The sequence below is a fragment of the Pectinophora gossypiella genome, chromosome 9 (assembly GCF_024362695.1).
Source record: "Pectinophora gossypiella chromosome 9, ilPecGoss1.1, whole genome shotgun sequence".
Lineage (NCBI taxonomy): Eukaryota > Metazoa > Arthropoda > Insecta > Lepidoptera > Gelechiidae > Pectinophora > Pectinophora gossypiella.
In genome coordinates, this window is record NC_065412.1 from 6129896 (window position 1) to 6151111 (window position 21216).

General features: G+C 37.5%; 4 protein-coding genes across 5 annotated transcripts; 2 read left to right on the forward strand and 2 right to left on the reverse strand.

The window, feature by feature from the left end:
- The first annotated feature begins 4771 nt into the window (after positions 1 to 4771).
- LOC126369870 (uncharacterized) lies at positions 4772 to 7983 on the forward strand. The gene is made up of 5 exons (XM_050014459.1): positions 4772 to 4963; positions 5351 to 5449; positions 5537 to 5608; positions 6388 to 6456; positions 6714 to 7983. Exons 1-5 carry the CDS (start codon positions 4909 to 4911, stop codon positions 7940 to 7942), a joined length of 1524 nt encoding a protein of 507 aa, XP_049870416.1. The 5' UTR covers positions 4772 to 4908; the 3' UTR covers positions 7943 to 7983.
- LOC126369893 (signal recognition particle 19 kDa protein) lies at positions 7961 to 9098 on the reverse strand. Its single transcript, XM_050014496.1, has 4 exons — positions 8875 to 9098; positions 8573 to 8750; positions 8251 to 8390; positions 7961 to 8091 (listed from the first exon to the last, which is right to left on the reverse strand). The coding sequence occupies exons 1-4, from the start codon at positions 8928 to 8930 to the stop codon at positions 8019 to 8021; spliced, it is 447 nt and encodes a 148-aa protein (XP_049870453.1). The 5' UTR covers positions 8931 to 9098; the 3' UTR covers positions 7961 to 8018.
- Positions 9099 to 9233: 135 nt separating this feature from the next.
- LOC126369877 (tRNA (guanine-N(7)-)-methyltransferase non-catalytic subunit wuho) lies at positions 9234 to 10501 on the forward strand. The gene has a single exon (XM_050014474.1). It carries the CDS (start codon positions 9366 to 9368, stop codon positions 10485 to 10487), a length of 1122 nt encoding a protein of 373 aa, XP_049870431.1. The 5' UTR covers positions 9234 to 9365; the 3' UTR covers positions 10488 to 10501.
- A 987-nt stretch (positions 10502 to 11488) lies between these two features.
- Positions 11489 to 20908, reverse strand: LOC126369851 (uncharacterized). Of its 2 annotated transcripts, XM_050014422.1 has the most exons (15): positions 20871 to 20908; positions 20506 to 20787; positions 20084 to 20288; positions 19785 to 19981; positions 19198 to 19450; positions 18764 to 18941; positions 17668 to 17807; positions 16798 to 17353; positions 16529 to 16719; positions 16153 to 16448; positions 13976 to 16076; positions 13650 to 13897; positions 13369 to 13465; positions 12546 to 12715; positions 11489 to 12097 (listed from the first exon to the last, which is right to left on the reverse strand). In XM_050014422.1, exons 2-15 carry the CDS (start codon positions 20631 to 20633, stop codon positions 11923 to 11925), a joined length of 4935 nt encoding a protein of 1644 aa, XP_049870379.1. In that variant the 5' UTR covers positions 20634 to 20787; positions 20871 to 20908; the 3' UTR covers positions 11489 to 11922. The 2 variants fall into 2 exon arrangements, with proteins under 2 accessions (XP_049870379.1, XP_049870378.1); XM_050014421.1 differs by having other exon boundaries at positions 20506 to 20902.
- Between the last annotated feature and the right edge of the window lie 308 nt (positions 20909 to 21216).

Genomic DNA, 21216 nt, shown 5'->3' on the forward strand with positions numbered 1-21216 from the left:
AACCGACCAACGTTCAAGCCGAGCCTTCGGATTTGCGTACAAATAAAATGGACACTTTATCAAGCGGAAAATAAAACGCTGACCTACTCGAAAATAGCTCAAGTGGAAACCTTCGAACGTAGTTCACGTTATGGATAATATCAATGACGATACATAGGTATAAACACATGATAGGTGGAGTATGGGAATAATTAATGCCAAGGAGAGAGAGATAAGTAGAGTCACCATCGTTGTTTTCATGATTACTTACAGACTCGTGTAGACGTAAAAATTGAAACCTCCTTCCGAGAAACTGTGAAAGGCATACTTACAATACAAGGCATAAATGTAAATTTGCTATTCAAATTTCCAGATTAAGTAAATGAAATTCGTCTTTTTTCGGGTTATGTATACATTTTTACAAAAAAACATCAGATTTTTCAGAAAATTAATTTAAAGCTCACGTGAAGCTTACTTTATGTAAAAAAGCTTATTATAAGATTAATGATTAATACTTAAATGATAAAAATGCCTGATATCAAATGTGTTCTGGTTATTAAATAACTAGTAATGAATACCTACATTAATTTAAAACATGTGTTGCTGTTGCAGTTTCTGGTCGTTTCTTCTCCTCAGCCGTAACACCTTGTGAAATGACGTAGATTCAAAAATGTTACATTGACCTTCAACAAGATTATCTATGATAATAACGTTGAATAAATGATTCTGATTTCTGATTCCGTGTAACTCAAAGCATGATACATCGCTTACCAGTGATACAAGTCTAATGCCTATAATAGGTAAGTCCAAGTGTTAATTACATACATACATAAACTCACGCGTAATTCCCACTGCGGTAAGCAGATCATACTATGGAAGTCTATTTGCTTCATTTGATTTTATAACCAGGGCTGAATATAGGGAAGAGCAAGCGTGGTTACCTCAGGGCCTCTAGAAGAGAGGGGCCCCTGCAATACAGTTAAAAAATATATGTAAGTATATGCAAAGGATGGGCATCATTTTTAATCCCTCCGGCTTCCGGTCCTTCGTTGCCTCCACATCTCTTAATCCGGCCCTGGTTATATAAAGCGATACACATCGCATGCATCATATATCTACTTACATATACTTTATTTTTGTTTTTTTTTTTATGATAATATAAGTAGGTAGCTAAGGTATCTAAAAGGTACCTTATCTATACGTCTCTTTCTACCTATATAGGAATCTGGTAAAATGCTACACGCACCAAGCTTTAAACGAAAACAGAGGAAGGACAGATTATTTCGCTTTTTACCAACCGACGTTTGGCAAAAGGGTCTCCTTTGAACCTAAAAACCTTTTTTCAAAGGGTTCTAGTCGACGACCGAAAGACCCAATCTTACTAAAGTAACGTGCATTTGTAAATCAGCTATACGAATAAAAGCCGACGACAAATAAACAACTTCTCAAATCTGAGTTGATGAGAATTAAAAGCCCTTGCTCGGAATTCTAGTGTGATCAATATATAAAGAGCTTCCTTTGCACGCCTGGAACATGTGAACTTTGATACAGTCCCAGTAACATGTTAATTAAGCAGCGATACATTTAGTATATTATGAGTATCAAAAGGCAAAATTTTAACACCGGACCTGCCGTCGTATCCTCTTAATTTGATTGCCTTACGCTGAGCGACCGAGTATAAAACGAGTCAAATAAATGTCGAAATAAATAAAATAAAACGGGACTCCATATAACGGCCGTTTAATGTACGGCCTGGATCGGTAATATGCGGCGTATGATTTAGCTGTCGGTGGGTGAGGGCGCAGCGTCGAGGCTTATCTGCCCGCTCGCCGGACCGCGGACCTGCTTCCACCTAAACTTCAGATCCGCGATTAAAGATTTCATCCCCCGATATTGGCCGATCGTAATATTTTAACGATGCCCGACCCCTAGCGACTCCTTTGTTTTACTGCTCTTATTTTATTATTTATCGAAACATTTGATATAAAAGTGCCGTTACGTACAATTTTATGTGATAATTTATTGTCCACCCTAAAACACGCAGTGTGTCGGCTATTTTAAAAGTTAAAAAATAGCCATACGCTTATGTAAGTAGGTACTGCGCGTTCAGTCGTTCCACTGTTACTGAATCAAAAAATATTTGTCATTTTGATATTTGCGATTAATAAAAACGCAAATGGGTATACACATTTTCACGACAATGTCAAAACAAAAGCCGAATCAATCAAATAAAACAATAATAATGTAGTATTGAATTAATTTATACGCCGGACAATGCCTTTTTGTTTTTATAGCATTAAAGAGTGTAGTTATTCAATTACATTTTTTATTTTTGCTGAGGTATTAATACGACTCTTACAAAAATGGATAGATAAATAGGTAGGTACGTGTGTAAATGTAGAATAAAACAGATAAGTAGGTATCTAGCTAAAGCGAAACTAATTACATAGTTGAAATCTGTGATAAAAAGTGTTTGTAAGAAGATCAAGTTACTTAGGTACTTACCTAAATAATATTAATTCATTGGTTCAAATAACTTCATTTTATCGCAAACAAAATAAAAAATAATGGACACATTAAGTATACTTTGATTATGTGTAAGTTTTTCGATTTCCAGACTAGGTATTCATCATCCCGGGGATATCGTTGAATTCAACAACGAGACTGTCCTACAAAGCCCACGATCCTTATGTAACGTGATAGAATATTTTATGAAAGCCAATGGTGGGCTCATTTATCGCGTCGCGCGTGTTATGCGTGCTTCTGTTACGGGTACTGTTCATCTTAATCTATTTAAGGATAGACATTCACAAAACACGCCGGTTAACCTAATCGGGCGGGTAGGACTACAGTTCACCAAAAGATAATTTGCATCTGTACAATCTACGAGGGGAGGTCAAAAAGTTCGCGGAATGGAGGGGCTGGAGGGGGTTGGTTTGCTCGTAGCCGCTAGTTGCACACCTCATTAACAGTATATGTACCAAGTTTGAAGCAAATCGGGTCATTAACGTTTGAACTATCGACCAGCAAACAAGTGAATCGGGAAGAACTCAGCGAATATGGAGAAAATTGAACACCGCGCCGTCATTAAGTTCCTCACCAAGCAAGGAAAATCCGCTCAGACGATTTTTCAAGAGCTGTTAGCAGTTTACGCGGACTCTGCCCCTGGTAAAACCATGGTTTACAAGTGGCATAGTCTTTTCAAGCAAGGAAGAGAGTCGATTGAAGATGACCCCCGCTCCGGACGGCCCATTGAGGCCACCACACCGGAAATCATCGAAAAAGTAGAGAAACTTGTATTAGAAGATACCCGCTTGAAGAAGAAGCAGCTTGCAGCAATGGTCGGTGTATCCGAAACAGGTATTTTAAATATCCTACATCAACATCTTGGGATGACTAAGGTCAGCGCAAGATGGGTTCCAAGAATGCTCACGCCACTTCAAAAAAGCGAGCGTGTCGAGTGTTCTCGCCAGTTTTTAGAGCTCTGTGGAGAGAATAAGGAAGAAGTTATGGCCCGGATTGTTACTGGAGATGAAACCTGGGTTCACCACTATGAATCTGAGTCGAAGCAAGAGTCGATGCAGTGGCATAAAAAAGGCACACCTCCTCCAAAGAAGTTTAAGGTGTCACAATCGGCCGGAAAGATCATGGCCACTATTTTTTGGGATACAGAAGGTATTTTGCTGATTGATTATAAAGATCGTGGTGTGACTATAACGGGACATTACTACGCTTCTTTACTGGATAGATTGAAAGAGGCTATCAAGGAAAAAAGAAGAGGAAAGCTGTCAAGAGGTGTGCTCCTTTTGCACGACAACGCACCCGTCCACACGTGCCATGTTGCGACGGCTGCCATTCACCGATGCGGGTTCGAAAAATTAAACCACCCGCCTTACAGTCCAGACTTGGCCCCCAGCGATTATTATTTGTTCCCAAAAATGAAAAAGGAACTGCGTGGACGAAAATTTGGCGATGATGAAGAAGTCAAGTCTGCAATTTCGGCCTATTTTGACAGCAAAGAGAATTTTTTTTTTGTGATGGAATAAACAAATTATTTGATAGATCCGGAAAATGTGTTAAGGTTAAGGGAGAATATATTGAAAAGGAAAAATAGTTTCGTGTTTAATTTCGACCCCCTTCCCCCTCATTCCGCGAACTTTTTGACCTCCCCTCGTAGTACATATATAGGGATATTAACATAACAATGTGACTTCGCAAGACTTGTGGCTCTGCGCACCCCTGAAGTAATTGCAGATCTAACTAAATATAGTGATTACCATGATTACATATAAGTAAGTAAGTGTCTCCGGATAATTGAGGGGAGGCCTGTGCCCAGCAGTGGGACGTATATAGGCAGGTTTATGTTAAGTAAGTGTCTTCGGTGGTAACGTAAATCATTCCTAAGTTTTTCATCATTATAAGCTCACGATTATATACCAATCAGGGTGGTCAGAGGTCACATCCATCGAGTGATGAACTAAGTGCCCACACGTCACCGAACCTTCTGTTAAACCAACGTGATAGGTGGTGAGCCGTATTGGTCTATAAAGATCGAGCCAACTGTCAGTGAAAAATTATGATAAATTAATTGTTAATTACTTAATTCCTTAGTTTATCTCTCGTGGCGAAACGTACATAGAAATAGGCAATATAATAATTAAGCATGAGAGATACACATTTATCAATCTTGCAGCGAAAACCAACATAAGGAAAAAGACAAAGGGAACGCGACGTGACATTCTTTCTCGTGAGTAATAAATAATTTTGCACACTCATCGACTCTCATTAAGATTCGCGCACGTAAAGCTAAATCGCTGTCTCAACGGCTCCGAAGGTTATAAATACGGATTAATACAACAAGTGGGATTTGCGTAATTGACAGTTGAAACCGCGCGATCATTCGATAAACAAACATAAAAATGCCTGAAAATGCTCATCCGCGTTTCGAATCTCTACTTTGTACTTAGTTGTATCGCTATTCCATGTGAGTATTATAAAGATAAGTATATTTATACCAAATACGTATTTATTTATATATTTAAACTTGTTAGTGAAAGTGCCCTATCTAACGTGATAAACTAATTTGGGCGACGTTTTGGTAACTTCTCCCTTCTCCCAGCAGATAACTATAAACTCTTTTCACGAAGCGTGATTAGAGAGATATAGCACATCGCCTAGAACGAAAGAGACGAGAAATATGTATCTTTCGGTCTTACGATGTATGTAAATTGTAAAGATTAGGTAGATACCTACAGCAAGCTCCGCGTGTTCCCCCATTTTAGAAGTAAAGGTTCACGCCCTGCCCAGCGGTAGGCTGCGTAGGGCTGTTTAGTGACTTGTACTTTGTAAAGTTTTAATGTTTAATTTGCAGGTTTATTGGCCAAAACATTTTCCCTGAACGAGGCAATTGCCGCGGAAGAAAAGCAAAAACAAAGTCTACAAACTACTTCGCAGTCTAAAGTACTGTCAGGTACCTACTTACAAATATTTTGGTACAAAATTTAAATACTAATTTAAGTGGTTCTTAATTATTGATTTATAATATAATCTTTTACAGAAACACCCGAAAGGTTCCTTCTTAATAAGGCCCCGAAGTCAAAGACTAAGACGAAGAAATTTAAAGCATCAGGTACCTAAATATACCTAATACTTTATTAATTAGATGTTTAATTCAATTTAACATTCCTTGCTACGTCAGGAGTCAAAAGAAATCGGAACGCTATGTTCTTTATCATAACGTTGTACTCATGGGGTAGGTAGGCAGACACCACGGGTAAACCACATATTCGCTTCTTTTCTCATCAAACTCGACTTCATCTCATCCCTAGTTACATTAATAATAATATATACAGCCTCTTTCAATCTGATGTCTGGTCTCTGCCATCCTTTTGCCAGCCCTTTCGCCACCCGAAGGGCTCCGTCTGGGCTTAACAATTACTGACATGTGTCAATAGCCGGGACCGATAGGTTTATGTGCCTCTCGACACCGGGGGGAGCTGGCAATGCATTATGTATTTTTAAATATCTATCTAAAAAACTTACAGGGTGTCAGTGACACCGTATCGTACTCATGAAAATGTTAGTGTTTTTTTTTTAATTATTTTCAGTTCCACATTTTTGCGACGTAAAATTCCACTTGATGTAACTCAGAATCATGAGCTGAATCATCCCCCTCAGTATTCGATACGGCGTAATAAACACACTGTATACTTACTGATTAGAATGACAGCAGGGCAGAGATATAGTACATCGTCTAACGCGAAAGAGACGAGAGATATATTCTTTTGCACTAACGGTATGCAGCTTAGTACGAAAGAAACAAAGAGATAATGCTACTCCAATCATGTTACATGTTCTAAGGGGTCGATATACTTGTTTGGTTGTTGTATTAAGATTTATTTTTTTCAGAAACTCCCGAACGGATTTATCTTCATAAAGGTCTAAAGTCGTTTAAAACGAAGAAGCCTATTGCATCAGGTAAAATGAAGTTCATTTATTTAATATCCTGGGCTTAGGATAAGTATAAAATATTAAGTTGACTACGACTACTTACGACGACTTCACTTGCTACATGAAGTTACTATAATGATAACATTCTAACTGGCATGGCATACCAAATCTGATGAGACCATTAGGTAAAGGGAGGTACCAAAAGTGACTACTAATATTGCCACGACTGACGGCATTATGTACGTTTATACGTATATGTAATTACACTGTGGTATTCTTTTCAGAAAATATATTCAGCCGACTCAAGAAGGCATCACCATTAGAATACAGAAAAAGATTTCAAATTAAAAGCCCTTTGAAGCCGCGAAAAATAAGATACTTACCGAAACGGCACAAACGTAGGAATAAGTATTTAAAACGAGAGGTCGTCGAAGATGAAATACTTAACACAAAATATATACCTCTTCTTAGAAGTCTTAGTATGCTGTTTGACAATATTCTCGACACAGACTCTAGCGAGAGTCACGAAAGCGAGAGAAATAAGCGCAGGCGACGCTACAAACAGCGAAACGACACCAATTGCACATGTAACAAGTCCAATGCAAACATTGAAGAATCTAAGCCGAAAGAAGAGACAACTGTTCCTACCACGACTATCTTCGAGGTCACGATTGGCACCGACTCTACTGAGACTTCCACCACGACGGCCTATAATCCTACCACTAGTGACGTCAGCAGTTTCCGACACCATACGGACGTATCCATACTACCTACAAGAAATACCCCTAGCACTGGGGGAGACTATACTAGAGTCGGTAAGGGAAGCAGCGCCACATTTCACACAAGCACTGAAAGAAATATCACCGGGGATCATAGAGATAGTGAACGTTATACCGGAAGCGGAGAAGAACACACCAGTACAAAAGATGATGAAGAAAATACCCTCAGTACTACACGAGACGGTGCAAGCAGCGATGGATACGGAGGAGGAATACGCAGAGACGGAGTTCATACCGGACGTCCAGTCTATAGAAGAGGACTTGATGAAACCAACATTCCCGCAGAAAGCGAAGGCGGCCTTCGAGGAGACCTCTATGACTCTAAAGGAGAAAATAACTTCGAAGTTAGAAGAGACCAAACAGAAAGCCCAAAGTCTGTACAACAGTTTATTCGAGGAGACAGAAAATTTATATCCGAAGATAGTGTCGACGATCACACAGAGCCCCTACAGCCCAAAGAAAGTAACGAAAGGGTCGTCCGCGTCGCACACGAGGTCCCCAGTAATCAGCGACTCGCTGACAGAGATGGCCCAACTACCACAGAAGATCAAAAAACTGGTTCAACAAATGCAGCAGTAATTTCTATTAAAGACTTGAGCAATCCGATTATTATGTTACAGAACAGCCAGAAACATAAAGCTCCTTTCGTAACTATTATTGACGGGTACAGTGTTGCCAGAGACAAAAACGGCGCCAACCAATTAACGGAGCAATCAATACGTTTTCATTCTTAGATCTCAAACATAAACACATTGTACTGAATGTAACTTATATTTTCAAGTAAATAAAAATGTATTTAAAATATACTGTTTATCGACGTCCCTTCTTGCCTTTACTCTTAGTGGTCGCCTGGTGCATTGTCTGAGGCTGTTGTTCAGCAGGTCTGTAAAAAAAAATCAAAGTGATCATTAGTGTTTTATTTCACACAATATATTACTCAATAAGTTCAATCTCTTTACATCACTTTTACATCACATCATGTTCACTTTTATAAATACAACATTAAACTCTGCCATGTATGACAACAAAGGTAATTACATACCTATTTTGGCGAGTCTTCAACTTAGGTATAGCTTCTCCAATATACTTCATAACTGACTCTCGAGAAGTAAACTCGGGATTTACTGGTGTTCCATCATCATTTTTAATTTGCACGCGAATTCTGCCTCTGAATGTCATTTCCTATAAAAAAAAGTTAAAATTATGATTTTAAAGAATATTTATTGCAGACATTCATTTTGGGTTAGCCCACCTACTATTTCAATATTTGTCTGTAAATGGTTTCATGAAATTTAAGAAAAAAATTTAAGCACAACTTTTAAGGTCCATTTTATTAAAATATGACAGTGCATAAGATTACTCACCTTACTCTTCTCCCTCGGATACAGCTTATTCTCAACACCTACACGAAGTCCAGTGGCTACTAAAACATCTCTGATTTCTTGATGCGTTGGGTTCTCCACGCAACTGGATTTAGGCAGCCGTCGACCCTGTGCCAGGGTTCTCTTACTGTTCATGTAAGCGGGATATATGCAGATCCACCTAAAAACACATTATATGGTAGGTTTTTAGTCAGACAGAACCGAGTAGGTACCTAAAATATAAAATGATTTCATAGTAATTTATTTCACTTTTAGTATTATTTTTTAAAGATATGTAAACTAACCTTTCCACATCGCTGTGTTTCTTGTCGGGTGTCCAAGATGTGATCATAGCAGCCATCGCTAATACAGGAAAATATATAAACCAGGAGTTTTCAGAAGAAGCTAGCACTAATAACTTAAATGAAAGCTTTTAGTAATCCGAATAAATATTCCGAATTTCGATTAAAAATATAAACGAAACCCTCTCTTCCGTGACGTGAAACGTCAAAAACACGTCAACAATGAAACTTCAAATGATATGATAACCCATTCATTTCATGGATTCTGTAAATTCTGTGTAACACCATCACCACCATCAGTAAGAATAAAATTGGCTCAAATAATAGATAGTCGACATCCGTAAAATTAAAAGATAAAATGTCAGATTACAGAAACATAACCTAACCGCGTTGTGGTGATAAAAGATAAGATAAATAGGTACGACTTTAAAAATTAAAAGAAGTTTAATTGTATATATTCATAATATTAAAACTGTAAGTTGACAACAACTATCATGTCTTGTTTAGCTGTGAGTGATGATTGTATTGTCATTGCTAAAGGACTCCAAGTGGATTACTACAACTATTCAAGCCATGCCGAGTTTACAGTGCCATCGAAATCTCAAGAAACTGATGTTATATCGGATATCGTAATATCAGCAAATGGCAAGCACTTGGCTCTCATAACATCTACTTCGAAACAATTATTAGTGTACGATTTACCTATGACGGACAACTACAGAAGTTATGTTCTTCCACGAAGTGCAAGTAAAATTAGATTCACAGTAAGCAACCAACAGATACTAGTGGCTGATAAAAGTGGCGACGTCCTTCTTTACAACATAAAAGATGATGATGGAGGCAATAAACTATTGGGCCATCTGAGTTTACTTTTAGATGTCCTTCAGACCCATGACGAAAAGTACATTATAACTAGTGATAGAGATGAAAAAATAAAGGTATCATGCTACCCTAATACATATAATATTCAAACATACTGCTTGGGCCATAAAGAATTTGTGAATCACATTGAACTGTTGCCACACAACCCTTCATATCTTACAAGCACATCTGGAGATGGCCAGCTAAAATGTTGGGATTATAACAATGGCAAACTTTGCTACAGCATTGATACATTTATTGACGTAAATGATTCAGATTTGAAAGATAATTTCACAAAAAGAATGGACAATGAAGGCATAGAAGTGAACAATCTGCCTATAGTCCATTATGCAGTCGCCAAACTGAATGAAAGCAGTAGCTTGCTGGCAGTTGCTGTGCATAATTATAACAAATTGCTGATTTATGCTCTGAAAACAGACAACAATGAATTCAGTCATAATTTACTACAAAAATTTGAATTGGAATCATTCCCAAAGGCTATTAAATGCCATAACTCCTCATTGTTTACTTATAACAGTACTGGAAGTAGTGTTAGCATCTTCAAAATTCTTTTGGAAAATGGTACTGCAAGTTTAAAACTTGATAAAGAAATAAAAATGTTTATCAATACAAGCACCACAGACATAATAGAGCACAATGAAGAATCTATCAAAGTTTTGTATAAGAGGAAATTTGACAATGTTCAAGAATATCAAGAAAGGAAAAAACAAAGATTAGAAAAATCTATTCAATAAAATTTTATAATAATTTTTGCTGTTTCTATAACTTTATAGCTTTTGTTGTATCTGTTTACAGTTTTCAATACCACAGATAAACATTTATGCTACTAAAAAAGTGTGGCACTGTCGGAGTCTGAACCCAGGCTTCCCCTTAACTCAGGCAAAATTTTCTCTGTGCAATCATCTTCAAATAAAATACACTAAATTTCACAGAAACTTAACATTACAATGGCCCCGATTCCTGCAGACACCGCCTAATTTTATTTTAGGTTATATCCGTCATTTTCGTATCCGTCGAAAAGGAAAGGGACGGATGATTCACAGCTCTTAATTTTAGGAAGAATGAGTAAATTAATGTGTCGGGTTATTGACTGACGTAAAATTTTTAGACGGTTGGTTTAGATTTGTGCTTAAAATTGACGTGTGTTCCATAAATTTTATGCTTGTCGATTACCCGTCCCTTTCCTTTTCGGCGGATAAGAAAAGGACAGATATAACTTAAAATAAAATTAGATGGTATTTACAGGAATTAGCACCAATATGTATATAACACACATCTACAGTCATCCTCCTGCTTTTAATGGGTTAAAGGTCTAGATGGGGTCAGCACAATATTTTATTTATTTATTCACAATTTATATAGACATGTATTCATTCCTCTTCCATTCATTTCTGGGGCCTGTTTAATAAAACTTACAATTGAAAATTACAACGACAATTTGGTATTCATTACGTAGCTAATATGAAACTGCAAAATATTTGTGATCACAAACTCCACAATGTACATCAAATTGTCATTGTAAGTTACAATTGTAAGTTTTATTAAACAGGCCCCTGTCAGTCGCCATCTCAGTTCTTTCCCACACACATAATTCTTTACACAACCCATCCACACTTTCTTCTACAACACATCACATCTACAGTCATCTTGATTATTTACTAGACTGTACTGTAGCAACTGGCTTTAATTTTTTATACATGGATTTTAAGATGGATGCATGTTTAATAAAAGACCATTTGCAACCAGGTAATTGTTTATTACTTCAAAAAAGAAATGTGAAGATGTGCAAGTCTTATTAATTGTACAAAAATAAATGAACTTAAGTAATGAATGGATGATTCAACATTAAGCTAACAAGATACAACTAAGCAAAGTTCATTTTCTAAAAACCTAAAATCACATATCACATTATTAAACTAAACACAACAATGCACGATACAAAATAAAAAGTAGATTCAGACACTTCATATTATAATACTTATTGCTTTTATTTTTTAGATAAGCAATATATTGACCTATCAAAGAGGCCGAGAAATTCATCAAACTTCAAGTTTTATAATTTGTAATATTTCTATTCAGTATTTATTAATACCTGATAGTACCTATTTTTACAATTCGCTGTTATATCTAAATGCAATAAATACAATCTGGGACAGTTCAGAAGATTATTTACCTAGATTTAAGCACATTTGCAAAGTTGCGGAGTTGGAAGCTGAGGTTGTCAATTTCGTTGAGGACGCTGTCTACCTCGCTTTTGAGATCCATCAGGTCTGGAAGATTGTTGCAGTCTGGCACGTTCAGTAGCGTCGTAAATATCTTATCCCATAAGCTCACTTTCATGTACCTGAAACATTACTTCAATTAGAATAGCTCACACTGTGTGAACAATTAGAATCGCGTTTACAACTTCCACAGCACCGCAACGACAAAACATGACAGCGATGATGCGACGGTCATCCCCAAAAAAATACAGATAATAAATATGTGTCCATGTAAACTAAATGATGACTTGATTTTGTTCTCTACTAACAAAGATTTATCCTTTCGAATGCCGGAATACAGATCTCGACCAGACACATTGTAAAATTTATTGTGTTTACGTAAAATTCCATCAAACTGAATACTAGAAGGCGCTTATCATCAAGCTGCTTATGGTTTTCTATACAAGTGCCGCCAGGAATGCTTAGTCGCCTATGAATTTCAATTCCTAGTAAGTTCTGGAGAATGCTACCAGTATTATTATTTCCTTTAAAAAGCTATAGCTAGCTAGTTATTTATAGTATGCCTATTACCTTGGCAATTTCTTGTCTATATTCCATTGTCCTAGCCGGTTGGCTACCTTCATGTAGCTCCCCATCAGTATGACATGGATAGTGCCAGCCAGGCAGTACAGGTCAGTCTGGTATGTCCACGGCTTTCCTTCTTTCATCTCCGTACATGTGAAGCCCTCCGTCGCAATTAACTGAAAACGTCATAATAAAATAATCCATTAGAAAATACTACTGTGACGAAAAACTACATTCAAGTAAGATTAAAAACATTGATTCTCAGATTCATATGCATTGGAGATAATTATAATCTAGGTAGATTTTATCAATAATGATGGGGCCTGTTCTACACGCTACTAAAAACCAAGTCATAATAACTGCTTATTTTCAGTCGACTGACAGCATGTTTCGCCACAGAAATGACAAAAATATCGTTCATATTCTATGTGGCATCATACACAACACCTACTGCCCTCGCACCGAATGCTATCTACGGTAGATAGACGTCGTACTTCTATTGGCCGAAGCGCTAGATCGCAGCGGAGTTACCGTGCAGAAACCGTAGTAATAAGGAAATTCACTTTGGCGACATAAACCCTAGGTCGCCAAAGTGCTCTGACGTGGTTCATGTAAAGACTAAATATGTACTTAAGCAAAATGCCTTCTGAAATACGGAATCATCTTTCTTTCTGACAATTGGATAATCAGCCTCCAATGATTTCTAATATATCCCCACTGGAAATCGAACCCGGAACAGCCAGATCGAGAGTATTCGAGAGTCGTACAATCTAACCATTAGATCACAGCAGCTGTTTCATTAAAAAGAAAAGAAAATTGATATACTTACTTCTCTAAATGATGTTCCTTCTGGGAAGAGAGACATATCTATCGCGCATCCTAAATCAATAAGCTGTAGCGAGGGTGTTCTCCATTCTTGTGCAGGTCTGAAATATACCAATGGCCATCATCAATATTGTACAAACATCACCAAAAGTTTAGAAAGCGAAGAAATAATCCAATAAAGCGTAAAAATAAAAGTTTTCATAATAATCCACTCCCTTCTGACAGCATATATAATTTATACTAGAAAGTAAATTAATAATAAAACAATGTTTTTTTTTTACTTACATTTGCATCAGCAAAAAGTTGTCAGGTTTGATATCCGCATGAATGATTTGCGCTTTATGAAGATAATGCACTATAGACAACATCTCTGATGTCAGTAGAATGACTATAAATTCATTTATACATTTTGAAGTAGCCACTCGGACTTTGTTGGCAACATCCAACAATGATCCGTACTTGGAATATTCAGATACAAACAGACTGGCATTGTCACCTAAAAAGGCAGTTGTTATATCCATGTATCCTGGAAGCTAAACAAAAAAATAATCGTTAATATAATGTAAACTGTTAGGGATAAAAGTCAACAAAGATTAAGTTTGAAATATTACCATGAAAGGATCCTTTATTCTTGCTTTTATCTCTTGACAAATGTAAAATTCCCAGGGTCTACTCGGTTTCTGGTACTTCACTGCGACAGATTTGTTAGTATGGAGGTCTAAACACAGGAATACCGCGCCATAGTTGCCCTTGCCAAGTTGTTTCTCAATAGAATATTTATTGTTGCCAACACCCACGACTGTAGCCACCTGCATCTTAGGAACTGTTCTTATTTCAAAATAACCCTCAGCGTGAGTTTTATTAGGGAACTTTACATATTCTAGTAAAGATGTTAGCATTTTCTTATTAAATGGATCTATCACTTTCGGGAAATCTATGTCAGCTGGTCTTCGTATGTCACTTGTCTCCACTAAGGAGATAGAATGAGTAGATTTGAAAGGACCACATTCCATAGAATTTTCGCTATCAACATCCATTCCGTAACCATCAGATTGGAAATCAGATTGTCTTGAATACACAGATGAGATCCTGCTTTCCTTACTGATAGAATCTCTACTATCCTCAGACTGTATTTCAACTCTATGCTCAAAATCTAACTGCCTCTTAGATATGTCTTTTTGTTTATTGTCAACATTAGCAACTTTAGCAGATTGAATTGGTGTTGCAGTCTGAGCCGTCAACCCGTCCTTGCTGTCAGAATCCGACATTCCTGAAGATGGAGGAATTTGAGCTTGCTCGGGACTCGATACATACAAGTTCTTGTGCATTTTCTGAGATATACTCGGGCTATTTGTGAACTTAGGTGTAGGTGCATTATCCTTAGGTTCATTTCTATTAGTTATGAAATTCAGGAACTGGTTGGAAAATCCAATGTCAGGAGAATTCTGACCAAGTTTCGTATTCATTTGTTCGTGCCTAACATTACGCAAAGCAGAGGTAGGACTCTTGTGAGGAACTGGATTTTGACTTTTAGCCGCCTGACTCGTTTTAACAGCCGCTTGTTCAGGTACAGCTGCTTCCTGCGTTTTTAAAGTATTGTTTCCTTGAAGTTGCCTCATTTGGGCCTCAGGCGACTGAGAAGGCTGCTCGGGATTCATACTAGCACCATGTGCCGTAACATTTCGATAACTATTTTGTGCTGGTTGAGGACTTTGGTAAATTTGAAATGACTGATTTGTTTGCGCTCCATAGGCGGCAGAATTATTCTCCATCATTTGTTTCGGAGCTTGTCGGTAAGGACTTTGCATCATGTTATAACTTTGGTTATTAGGAACATGATTTGCTTGCGGGTACATGTTCGGACTATTATATTGATTATGCATGTTATGATAGCCCTGCTGATTGTACCCTTGATTTGGTGAAGCGGCAACTTGACTAGGCCTTTGATAGTATTGTGAATTTTGGTACTGAGATTGATGTGGCGGGCTTTGGAACGCTTGCGCCTGTTGCTGCTGTTGTTGTAGATGTTGCTGTTGCTGATGTTGCTGTTGCTGCTGGTGTTGTTGATGTTGATGCTGCTGTTGTTGATTAACATAGATATGCTGCCGATCTCCTTGACTAGCATAATGATAATCCTGCCTTCCCGCATATGCATGTTGAGGACTCAACATGGCATGACCAGGGCTATGATACCCCATTTGGTTGCCATATGTAGGACTTTGAAACCCTGGTGGCGCAGTTTGACTCATATTATGAAGAGGACTCTGCATTCCAGCTTGTTGTGGACTATGATAAGCATTAGGATTAGGGCTAACATAGCCCTGCTGTTGTTGTTGATTCATCATCTGATTATTTGCATATCCCTGCTGATATGAATAATTTTGTTGGTAATGACCATGCATAGATCTCTGAGGGGAATATCCATTATAGTTTGTGGGTACAGGCTTCTGATACTGGTGATCATGAGAGAGATACGGCGCCGATTGTTGTGCGATAGCCTTGTTTTCCGTAGGCTCACGCTTTTGAGGGTACACCCGCGCAAATTGTCCATTTGGAAGTCTCGGTTGAGTAGAAATGGAAGCTCTTTTGGATGTAGTAGGTTGCTGCTGATGACTTGGGTCATTGTGGTTACTGTACATAGAATCATAATTGGTTGTGTAACCTGTGAAGTTTGTTCTTGTGGATTGACCAGATGAACTAGAACCTGATTTACTGCAACGATAAATTGTGATTTAAGAAATGAATTTGCCGCTTTAATTAAATTCGAGAATACAATGTGAATGCTTACCTATTGAATTCGCGTGTAGCTTCCATAATCACGGAAAGTCCGGCGCCGTGATTTTCCGTCATATGCTGGTCAGTCCCGTGTTGCCTTGCGCTATCTTCCCTCTTAACGATACTCGGATCCACATTCTCAATAACGCTCTCGTCTATGTTAAATTTTGGCACTGAAGGAAATTTTGACTGATCTATGCAACTTGCTGGTTTCTTGAACTGAGACATGTTAGGTGTACTTGCGTCTTTAATATTAAAGTTAAATACTTGAGTACAAGAAGGTTCTTCGTAATATGCTGTTTTGTTGACCTAAAGAAGAAAAAAGCAAGTTTTAATAACAAATACTTTCAGTAAAAAAATACATGACGATAATTAAAAACGGATAATACTTGTGAAGGAGCTGCTACAGGAACTGTAAACTGATTATTGGTAGCATTTTCTTTATCTTCCGGTACAACCCTGGTATCAACAACCTCTTGCTTTTTCTTGGTATTGATTGCCATTGTTATCGACCTATCTTCGTGAATATCAAACTGTTGCACGTCAAACTGTGGGACAACTGGTTGCACCATTGATGGTTCTGAAAATAATATTGAAATTTAAGTACCTTGCACAACAATAAAGACAAATGAAACCATATTTTACATTGTATACTTGCCATTATCATTAAAAAGATTCCTCAATTCCCATCTTGCTTCTTTAGTATTCACAGTAACAGAATCTCCAAGCAAATTGCCCATTAAACTCCTGTTGAATTCTTCCATCAAGTTATTTTTACCATAGTTAGTGCCAGGATTTTCAGAAGAATAATTATTAGTTGAAACTGCCGCGTGGTTCTCTTTGTTAGAGTCACTTGCAGACTTTTGATTTTCGTCATTCCTCTTGGCACTAAGTTCACTGAATTCTTTTGAATCCAAATTGACTAGCACTTTTGGCTCACCAGGTGAGTGCATATTTGCAACTTTTGTGATGTTTTGTAAGGCAGGGATGGCCAAAGGCATGAGTTGTCCTAGATGATCTTGCTCAGGGTCTAGGGCACAGTTGGCTAACGTTTCTAAAGCACTGCACTGGGCGATTGTCTCATCAATATTGCTATAATTTTGTTGTTGAACTTGTACAGGATTTTCAATTTTTTCAGTCTTAACAGTCCTTTCAAGATTGTATTTTCTTGATCTTATTTCTTCTAAACTGTATTCTTTATCATTAACGTACACCTGCATCAACATGAATCGTGTAAGTGATACCACAGTATAACTGTCAAATATTAATGAGCAAATGGAAATTGTTATAAACCTTGAGAACAAACAGATATAGGCTTAAAAGCTAGATACAATTATTTGCGTTGTAATGTTTAGAATATGAAGCCTACTCCCTTAACATTCTCACTGAGACACTTATAATCTAATATAACAACTGCTCCTAAATTTACGGACAGACCACTTGGTGACAGACCATTAGACTATCGCCCAAGTACCCAATAAAAAAGAAAAATAAAAGAATAAAGTAATAGAATATAAACTAAAATTACCTGAGTTTTATTATAACAAGGAATTTTCGTTGAATCTGGGGGATCAGGTACACATAGAGGCACATTAAATGTTAAGTCGTCGACACAATAAGGCAAGTGTTTCGCCGAAAGTCGCAAAACGTCATCTTCATCTTCATATGCTGTTAAAAAAACATAAAAATTGCTTTTCCACATTTCTGTTGAATCTAACAAATAGTAAGTAAACAAATAATAAAAAGGTTTATTTCTCCACTACAAAACACAATCATAGAGTATGTGAATGTTGCATAAGAATTGTCCAGAGAATGAACAGCTGCGTTTCGATGCTGTAAATTGCAGAGGACATTAATATACACCAAGAACAGTGTACTCCCCTGAGGGACCATGCAAGTAATTAGCTGGTAATTGCTGGTGTAAGCACCAACTTTGACATACTGAAATTTACCTGAGAGGTGGCTCTCAGAAATTCTCAATTGTAGTCCTCTCAATCCCAATGATCGGAGCCTGCTTAGGAATCGGGGAATCGAAACCGTATCAAAGGCTTTGGCTAAGTCAAGGAATATGCCGATACATTTAACGCGGTTATCTAAATTTTAGCCTTTGGTTTTGGTTTCATACAAGACCAATAGCCCGGCCCCAGGGGGGACAGAGTCATCTTCTCTGCCATCCACTGGGGCGAATCTTGTTCGGCGCGTCCTTGCCAAGGGAGTGGACACCTCTTACTTCAGTAGGCTGGAGTGAGAAGGTGACTGAGTTGGGGTAGGGACCCAGACTTAAGGGGTATAACATAGAACTCTTGCCCAGGGATATGGGTGAAGACCTCAATGGTTGCAGAGGCCGAGATGGGAGCCATCGCAAAGAAATCGTTGACTAAATCGAGCGAGGCTTGTAGTGTACAATCCAACTTCAAAAGATTATCAGCAGTTGTATACTTTATAGTGTTTGTTACTTTACCTGCCTCCCACAGAAGCTTACTATCACCATCATAAATATTAAATTGTTCCCTCTCAAAATCTCTTTTTGCCTCTTATATGAAACCTTAAGTTTTTCATCATTTGGATGCTTCTTAAGTTTTTTGTGAAAAATAAAACTTTTTAGTGATAGTTTTTAGACTTACGTGTAAAAGGCAGAGGTTGATGTTGAGGTACAACATTACTATGCACCATTTTGGTCTTAGGGTTCGTCCACATGCCAACTTCCTTTTCATTCTCGACGTTACCACAGGCCTGCACGAGCGATGCGGGGCCAGGGTCCTCAGCCACGGGAATGCCAGCATGAGACGTAGATGAAGCATCCTATTTAAAAATACAGTTGTGTTGTTACCTGGTAAATTATGTCTAGAATGATTATGTATCATCTCCAAACAAACAATCTAAGACTTCGAAATAAGAACATTGAAGGAAGGAGGGAAAGACATGGAACATGGAAATAAGTCAATAAATCATACTTGGATAGGTAGGTCTTTCTGGCATATTATGGTTCATTAATATTATAGTTTGTTTTACTAGAGCACATAAAAAATCAAACAATGTTCCTATAAAAGAGACTTACCTCATAAACATTGACCATAACATTGGAGTGGGGCAGTCTGTTGTCAAAAACCGTCTGCTGTCTCACCACTCCAGGTGCTGTGCTTCTAATGCTTTCACCAACTCTCTGTACTGGCACATTGGCAATGTTCCTTCTCTTAAAAGACTTGAGAGAAGTTAGAGCCATTCTGGTTTCAGCCAATGCTGATGCTGCCTTCCTTTTAGTTGGTGAGTCATCATGGAGCATTCTCTGAGCGAAGAATAGTTGGAAATTCCTAAAAGGCAAACTAGTATTATATATAAAGCAAAAACATGCTACTTTTTTAAGTGTACCTACTGAAACAAATGTTAACAAGTAGTTAGATATTTTATGAATGAAATGATGGAATGTTCTATCTGCAATAAATGATAAAATGAGCATGTCGAGAATCATTTACTACAAAAACCAAAAATGAAAGTCTCAGAATATATATAAATCATAGTGTAGTTAAGATTATTACAACATTTTCTGTTTTGTTCTTTCATACATCCTAATATTATATATTTGTGTAATATTTTCATAACTGCAATACAGTACCATCAAGTTATTCATATAAGATACAAACTTACATGTGGGCCTGTTCCAGTTCATCCAAAGGCTGTGCTTTAGCCTGGAGACCCAACATATAGACTTGATTCGCTTTCTTGTAGTCTCCAGACTCCTCGCAATAGCAAGCCCATGCTCGGTAGAACTCAGAACACTCCACACCAATCCCACTGTTGTACAACCTCTGATATATTTCCAATGGGTTTGAGAGGCAGTCAATCTAAAATTGTTAGTTAAAGTAAATTTCCATACCCATTCATAACTTAAGGTAATAAATTATTATTAATTGAGGAGTACCTAAGAGCTGTAGTCAAATACTTACATATTTTATCCACAATTTAACAAGTCTTCTGTCTTGAAAATATCTTTCATCTTTTTCAAACAACTGCAGACAATCCTTCACAAGTTTATCAATGTGGCCTTCATGCCCATGCTTGGGAAAGCACTGTTCCACCCATTGTATGTAGTTGAACCAGGGGTCCAATGGATCTGGTCCCTGGTAATGCCTAACAGCCGCCTCGTGTTCCCTGCGCGCGAAAATTACACGTAAAACTATGACTGCAACTGTAGCGACATAGCATCAGAAAACAGCTGACTTGTTATTTTGATGACGAAATCTCAATAATGTCGAGAAGATAAACATCTCAAATTGATGTCCTAATGATTCCAGCTGTTATACTAAGACAAAATACTAATGTAAACAATGTTTACAAGTTGTAAAAGTGGTAAAACTTAAAAGCTTACTCTTTCTGCAACTGCAGCTGGCGTTGAGCGTCCAAGTCCGACTGCGCCTGCAGAGCAGTGCCCAGCTGTGTCAAGTTCCTACCACCTCTCAGCGGTTGTATATTTTCTTTACTAACGTCGATGTCCATTGTAAAACTAAAATAGTGCCAAAGTATCACAGCATGAGGGATAAACAGAGATCACTTTGACACAGACGATACTTCCGAAACCCGAGGTTTGGAATAGAGTTGTAGGCTTCAAAACTAACGTAGCGCACGCACACACTTTGTAATAAAAATATGACTGAAACAGAATTATTTTTGCATATTACTTCACATCAAATTAAAAATTAGAGTCCCTAAATTCCCAAAAATCCTGAACATTACCAACTGCAGCACGAAATCACCCAGCCACTAATCAAAATCTCCTAGATTTTTTTGTCTATGGTTAGATTCAAATCGAAAATAATCCGTTAACTGGAAATTAAGTCTTTTTATAATATTTTCATTATTTTATTTACTACATTTATAGCTATTGCGCGCATAATAGTTGTTTATTTAATCTCACAAATAAGAAGATATGCTTCAATAAAATGTTGTAAAATAGAATGGCTCTGATTCTGCTAACGATCAAAGAGTAAATCGTCACCTCATTAAATAAAGCATAAGATACATGGCATTACAAGGTATATACGCCTTAAATGTAGCAGCGAAGTTTTTCAAAAGTATTTCT